The following is an 8427-nucleotide window of genomic DNA, read 5'->3' as shown; positions in this document are numbered from 1 at the left end:
GTGTGAATATAGATCAGGTTAAATGTTGAATTGTACTTCAGTATAAGAAGGTCATAGTTTTCATTTACAACATTCTTGCACTGAAAACATCGATTTATAGTTTTTGCAAGAAGGTTATAAATAGCCATTTTTGCACCTTATTGTCACCATAAGTTAATAATTTGCTATATACTTCATACATATCCTAACATGTGTGCTATCACCTAATATATTACCTAATCTATCAAACACTCAACTTCACAAAAATAAAATAAAATAACTACCTGCACTCACAAATTGACCAATCTTGTTAATAAAATTAGCTGGTAAGGTAAAATGCAAATGTTTTTTAATATAAACCACTAGATTTTTTTTTATTTTGTCTCTAATTCACAGGAAACAAAGTAAATGTCAAATTAGACGAGGCTACGTGTCCTTGAGAAATATCATTGTACTTAATAAAACCTAAAAAAATGTGTAAACTCAATGAACTTGAGTAATTTAACTAAATTAAGTAAATCTAACTAATTACCTACACACAGTTTAGACGTTTAATATTATCTTGATGCCATTCATTTTTTTTTGTATCAGATATATTTATAAAGGATACTGTAAATTCTTATAGCTTGAATTACTGAAAAAACAATGGACACGGTTTACTTCAAAGTACAAGATGAACGGTTAGTGATTACCAAATCCTCTTTTGTCTTTAATTGCATTTTTTATTTTTAATCATGTTTATAATGTCTTGTGTTGAGCTTTTTGCTTGTTTTACATCTTTTCCCTTTCTGTTGCTTTTAGACGGAAACACGGAATCGAACCTGCGATTGCCTTCGATTATAATGCTAGAGTTTTAGAATTTTGTAAATGAACGCTTTGACCTTGGAAGGGGACGTCACGTTATACTATCGGTCCAATATGACTTAAGATTGTACATGTAAGTCACGGTCGGGGTACACTTGTAAGTTATCGACTGATGCTAGTGACAGGAAGTGTTTTAGGGAATGTTTTATAAAGTTGCGATTCATGTTATGAAACACATTGGTTAAAGTGGATTTAATCAAGTCGACTTTCAAATGTTTAAACTCAACCATCAGAATTTAAATGAAATAATATTAAGAAATATAAAGAGAATTTTAAATCGTGCATTCGAGTGATTGGAATGTGTTTGCAAACACGTTACTGATTAAGGCAGCTTCACTCCTTTCAATAGTGAAACAATACAAGCTCCATTTCCTAATAGATAAAACAACCCATGTATCACACGTTATCCACATATTATTTCGATCATCACAATGGTTTCAACAGGTGTTTTCTTTTCATAATGCCAATCCTCAACAATGTTTTTATTGTAGACCGATTGCACCCAACGTGGCTGCCAAATCCGGCAACACTGAGTTTGCGCCGCTTCAGTCTGCTACCTCGACAGAAATCGAATCCCTTACATGCTACGCAAACATCTCACCGTGTATAAATTAAATACAAGCAGAGGGAGCGTCAGGGCGAAGGAGTATGGACCGAATATCGACAGGCGAGTCAAACACTCAAGCAGATCTACGTGCACATAGGATGTAATTCCCGTAGCTGTTGTCTGAAATTGTGTTTTTGAGCAACAACGAACCGTCCTATTGGTTTTCGTCTCAACACCTTTCAATTTAATTGTGTCATTTTAATCAAGTGAGACTGCTATGTGTATGCTAACTACTTAACCAAAGTGTTAACCATCTAATTGCTACTAACATCTATACTTACATCTACGGCTAGGACATTGAATCTGAAGAAAGAAGACTCACATTTAAAAAAAAAAAACATTTTCTTCTGTGTTTGTTCCTTGTGATATCAGCATCTTGGAATAACCTAAGAATCTTCTGCATTTATTTTCATGTTCAGAGACTTACGACTGGATATACACCACCAGTTTTTGTTTGCTGAGAGGAGGATGAGTTGTTTTCATATAGTCGCAATACTTTCGCGTGACTATTCATCATAACTATATAATCCTCAAGATATTTACGTTTTAGTTAAGAGATCAATAGTTATATATATCTACGATTATATTTACCTCACGAGGAGACTTATGGTATATCGGAAGATCTTCCTGTGAATAGGCAGCATAATATTGTCGTCTTTCTGAGGACATTTACTTTATAGTGTAGGTATTTACAAATATACTTACTTTATAAACCATCATCCGCTTGAGAGGACAACATATATTTGTTTAAAAGGTCCGTACATCGTCATTTATACATCCTCAAAGGACGTGTGCTTCTAAGTTAAGAGATTTACATTGACATTGCTCTCATTGGTAACAGATTTGAATAATTATAAACCATACATCACCAGTGTTTAGTGCGTTAACATTAACAAGCACATTAATAACAACACTATACATTACGCATCATCAGAGTAAACATTATCGTCCGTCCATCTGCTCCTCATTGTGGACACACAAGTGAAGTTACGTGAAAACGACACCGTGCATTCCACCTTCGACAGGTTAGCTTTATTTGTCTACGGGATACTGTAACCTCATTTGAAATATCATTAGTATCATGTTTGTTTCTTGCTTAGTCAGCGGTATTTGTCGATAAAAATACACCGCTGTACATGCAATGGGAGGTACTCACCATCCGTCGTAGATACTGGCTATGAGACATAGTTGTTAACATAGTGGAATTTTTTGTTCTAAAATTACCCGTTTTAAAGGAGCTGAATCAACATTCTGCATAATATATTTCACCTTATGCATGCCATTCTACGGAAAGCAGTATATCTACTACGCCCTGTCAAATTCATTGATTAAGTACTCATATATTAGGAAGCACGTCATCTGATAAGATTTTGTTTTGCATTACTGAACACTACAGCCAATTTTACTGCTATCCAAAATTCAACTAGCGAACCATTAAACCTTGTGCACTTGTTGTGAATTTCGATACAACGTGCAAAACATGGGCGCCCAAACGTAGACAGCGTAGGCATCGTAGACCGTGGAGGGTTCATCAAAATATTCACATAGGAATTATTTGCTACACATACAGCCACTGCGCTTGGATCCGTGCTATTTTGGATATTAATTTTTAAATGTCTGTTGAAATCACTATTGATATTGATTTTGAAATCTCGTGAGTATTTAAATAATACCGAAGTATATTTTAATATATCCAGGGTCCGTGTGTGAAATTATTAGTTATTTGCACACTTTATTGAACAAACGTTTACATTGCTTATTTGATGACTAAATATAGCAACACGGTGTTTCCTGATCATTTTCTGTCATCAGAGCGTGAGTGATTTACAATATCAACTTATTCTGAATCAGATATTATTGCAAATACAATAATATTGGCAATTTTTAAATTGAATCCCAGTGCATAAACAATATTGATTTTGCAATACTTCAGTCGTGCTTGGTGGAACACACAGTTTTGCTGCAAGGGTAGCGCACAGATCCCGGGAATACCTTGTATTATTTTGTACTTGATACAACATACAATTTTGATGCAAGTGTAGATTTTCCATTACCCGGAATACCTCACATTTTGAATTTGCTGATGAATTGCAAAAGCAAATACCTATATAGGCATCGTACTTTTCGTCTCTGATTTACCGTATCTTATGATCTTTAAATTGTAAGCAAAGAACATCCGTTGGATTTTAAGCTAAAGGAGCGCTTAACCGTTATATCACTAAAATCACCTGCTTGCGCGCTACGGAGCAACTTAGCGGAGCAAATCGCACATAAACCAGGGAAAAGTCGTCGTTTTAACCGCCTACACATTTTTGAAAACCTGGAATTATAGAAGACAAGTGCTACCAACTTGAAGCTTTGAGAAACCACATACTTCTTGATACACTTAATGGTATGTAACTTGTGGGCATTTGATTTATATTTTATTTAACATGGAAATATATATATGCCAATGTTTGATATTCGCGATATAATCACATGCACTTGACATCGCGCTTTGGTTTATTAACAACCCAGTGAGCACGTCATACATGTTAAAATCTACAATACATGTCAATCGCATTTGACAATTTGAAATTCTCATAAAATAGTGATATAATTGGAGACAAGAGGACACTGTTACTATTTTGATATGCATGGATTTTGAATCTATTCCAGTATTACAGTAAATAAAAAGTCAGGAATATTGAGACACAAAAACGAATGAATGAATGAATAATATTGAAGGATTTAACATATAGGAATATCCACCACACCTCCCAGGAATACTTTCGACGACAAGTCGTCATCGCATTAAATGATCGTTATCTTTTTAGTTCCATTACTACACGGTACATCAGCGACCTCCATGGCATCGCCTTGATATAAAACTACATTAGTATATAGCCCGCTTGTAACCTATGCCATTATCTTAAAAGCTGAATATTTATCGTGCATGAGCACCTACGGCAATAGCTTGTGATATTGTTATTAATCCCTATATGATGCCTCTGCCTGCGTGACTCTGATTCTACAGGGATTTATTTTCTGTGTAGAAAGTAATTAATCATGGCAAGCACGAAAAATAAACCGGAGAGGCTATGTGACGCGTTAAGCTTAGAAGAAACTGGTGGTGCAGCGATACCTACAAGAAGATTAAGCTCGCCCATATCGTCTCCTGCGGAGATTAGACGCAAGCGTCATACTGAGCGGAAACGCGCGAGCGCACCATGTTTGATAACAAGTCCGCATACTCTCTTATCGGTTACGCCACCTCGTGGTATCCCATGGAGACGGGGTGATATTGCTATTCCGCCAAGATCTCCTGTGCCGGATATTATAATGCCAAGATCGCCACAACATACGGACAATCGAAATCAAGGACTATCTGTATTCACTGAGATATCTCCGAGATCTCCGGCACGTAATCGCCGACGGTGTTCCGCATCGGCCATACTTGAGCCGATTCATGAAGGACTGCCAGCAAATCGACGAAATAGCACCCCAGCAGCTTTGTTGACAAGGTGTATCTCGGAAGAACTAAGTGAATTTGTTGAAGACGAATGGCCGCGGGATTTATCTCCAGATTTTATTCGAAGTCGTAGGAGACGATCACTACCGGAAATCCCGACTTATAGAGCATCGTCACCGGTCATTATAGAGTCATTGTACCCGACACCAAGGAAAAACAGTCTTGTCTCATCCACACTAGGCGAATTAGTATCCCAATATGAATTATTAAGTGTAAGGGAACGTGTGCCGGAGGAGACGAGTGAGGATGTTACTAATAACTCTGTGCATACATGTACGACAAATAACAATAATAATAATAATGATATTGTAACAAGTAATTTGTCGTCGAGCGCATAGCTAGTCATGAGAACAGTAAACCGTGTACTTCGGTTATATTTATAAATGCGCTTTTATAAATTCGCACGTGACCACCTCCGCGTTGCCATAACAGCTTATAGACAGTAAGTCTCGAAGTGACCTTCTACATAGCGAGTGGTCTTCCTATATATTTGAAGGCAAACGCGGAACAACATGAGACTGCTGTGCTTCAAAATTGCCTATTTTGTTCAACTTTGTGGTTATATTGTAAACGTTTCCGTCGTTGAATACTTTCAAAATGTTGTTTTTGACAACATATTACAAATTCGGAATTGCAAAATGTGTAATAAATTTGCAATTCAATTAATACGTAAATTTGATGATATTCATCTGCAGAGTTCATATCCTTTTCTGTATAGTGGTTAATGCATGACAATTTGGTCACGCTTGCTGGTCTTGGTATGTCGTGCCCATGGGTCACGTGCGTATTTATAAAAGCGCATTTATAAATATAACCGAAGTACACTGGTAAAGGAAACGTTAACATGAAAACTCTTAATATGTATATGTGGCATTACATTTGGATAACATGGAATATTCATTATGCTGTTGAAAATTCACATGTTAGTGATAATCTGGAATTACAAATTGAAGTTGGAAACACTTGTTTAAACGGTGTTTTAACTTGCAATCGAATCGTATCTTATAAAAAGGATGTCTGAACTGTTTAATATAAAAGTTAAATGTTTCTAATTCACCACATGATCTTGCAATGTAATGTAAATCGGAATCTGAAATAAATGAGTAGTTTGCATCTGACGATCAAGTTCCTACAGCCCGTGATTAGTTAGTAGCACGCAAAAAGGCAGGTTGATTCTTCTGATGCCTTCATCGGAGAAAAGGAATCGCAGAAAATGGCGATAAATATTGGTATATCTATGAATATTCTCAATCATCCAGGTAGTTGAATAAAGTTAGATTAAGTTATAAATCTTTGCAACTGGACTTACTGTTTTTGTTTACAGTATCACGTCATATCTCTGACGCTTCATCAGGCCTAGTGATGTGAACACAGAGCCAATTCACATCACTAGGCCTGATGAAGCGTCAGAGATATGACGTGATACTGTAGTCAACAAAAACAGTAAGTCCAGTTGCAAAGATTTATAACTTAATCTAACTTTATAAATATTGGTACTTTTACAAGGCTTTCTAGGCAAGTGTACAAGTAACCTTTTTAGGCATTGTTGACATGGTGTCTTTAGGGAAGAAAGTGTCCTATTAGTAAGACCTAAGTTCTGATGCGGTGTGTATGTTTGAAGGCGCACAGGGCATCCTGTTTTACCACTTCGTTCAAAAATTTCAATCATCACAACAAATCGTAAACAAATCGAACTTAGTTTGGTTGACAGGTGACGTCAGAAGCAAACTAGTATTTTTAATTCAGTATTTGATTAAAGTGCCAACAGATGTGGTCCCCTTCCCGTACCCACTCTAGTTAACGGTATAATGTTTGACAAACATGTAAGACAAGTTGTAGATAAAAGTATACATTGCTATAGTACATTGGGATATTAACTGAAGCAGGAACCGGACGACCTCATTTGACACCCCATTTTACCATAGCATAAGTAGTCGGACTGTATCGGTGCCTCAGCTATAATTATTCTCAAATATCTGTGACAAAAATGTTCTCCCTTTTCTCCGCGTTTTAATATAGCTTGCAAGCTATGGTAAATAAAATGCTGATGATGGTAATTGCACAGTGTCGTTACAAAAGGCTGTAATCAATAATAAAACAAGAAAAACGAGGAAATTACAATTTATCTGCAGGATATTTTTTAATCCTGTTTGATTTCGTATAACCTGCGAAATAGACTACAGAATAACCAAAGAATAAAGAAAGCTGCAAAATGTAATGGCTTCACAGCTCAATTCACCTTTTCGGTAAATCCCATAACCCTTTGCGAGTACACCTGACAACTCGTCATTTTACGTCACGCCGACTTGCAATGCGCAGTAACGATGTTCGATAAACGATGTGCGCATCGGCGCAGATAGGCGTGACGTAAAATGACGAGTTCTCAGGTGAATGAAGATTGTAACTGTTTTGATTGTTACCGATGTAGAGAGAGACGTACATTATGATATGCACCGTTAATAACATGAGACAAAAACAGTAGTGCAGTTGACGAAATGCCTAAAGTCAAACCTGCTTTACGCGTACGTTACTCTGCTTCGCAAATATGTGACTGTACACGACGAATGAGCCGTAAATTCCTCCCCCGGTCAATTAAAGGTTTATTACATATTTAGAAAATATATATCATAAGCTTTAAAATGGTATATCATTTAACTTCAAATGATATCCAGAAGCGGGGTTATGGGTTGTTGAACTTTGCTCCTTCAACAAAATAGTACTTTTTTTCGGCTCTACATGTGTCCCTTTTCCAACATTGCTGGTAAAAAATATCAAACAGTCATTTCAAATCATCTCCAAGTCAACGAGGTCCTCACTTGTTAAGTGTTGGTTATACATAAAATACCTAGACAAAATACAATGCTTTGTAACACATCACTTGAACAGGATTTAGCCAAAGCAAACAAAGACTAGAGCTATTTAAATATTTATAGAAATATGTAAAAGCTTATTATCCTCTTCAACAATTGGATTATTGATTAGTTTAAAAGATGTTTGACAAGTGCTATTAAAATCAGATACTTGTCGCACCAACTATGAATACGACCTTCATGCACATTTTACACTATAACTCGGAATACAATTCGCCATTCGCCGTGTACAGTCACATATTATTCTTTGCCCGGGTTCGGTAACACCAATAAATCAAACTATTCTTTGTTAAACAGGTGGTATTGCGTCTTGAGTCCTTGAAATATGCTCCAGACAGAAACATTTGAACAGAAATACAGAAATAAATAGACAAAGGCTATATTTTACCGTAATCCGTTAACCGTATTGTCATAAATCAACATTAAATTAAATCACTCTGCATGAAACTACATGCGTATTGATTTTATACAGTCGTGCTTGGTGAATCACATAATTTTGCTGCAGTGGAGGGTTTTTTTTCATTCCTGGAATACCACGCACAAATTATCATTTCAAATGTATTAAATTTATTTTGTTAAAAACCTTTCTGGTTTTT

At 36.1% G+C, this 8427-nt stretch overlaps 1 protein-coding gene across 1 annotated transcript; it reads left to right on the top strand.

The window, feature by feature from the left end:
- The first annotated feature begins 1443 nt into the window (after positions 1-1443).
- On the top strand, positions 1444-6287 carry LOC140146642 (uncharacterized). The gene has a single exon (XM_072168514.1). It carries the CDS (start codon positions 4499-4501, stop codon positions 5297-5299), a length of 801 nt encoding a protein of 266 aa, XP_072024615.1. The 5' UTR covers positions 1444-4498; the 3' UTR covers positions 5300-6287.
- The last annotated feature ends 2140 nt before the right edge of the window (positions 6288-8427 follow it).

Source organism: Amphiura filiformis, chromosome 2, assembly GCF_039555335.1.
Source record: "Amphiura filiformis chromosome 2, Afil_fr2py, whole genome shotgun sequence".
NCBI classification, from domain to species: Eukaryota; Metazoa; Echinodermata; class Ophiuroidea; order Amphilepidida; family Amphiuridae; genus Amphiura; species Amphiura filiformis.
The sequence above is the reverse complement of the archived record's forward strand: the minus strand, read 5'-3'. Positions and strand labels throughout refer to the sequence as shown.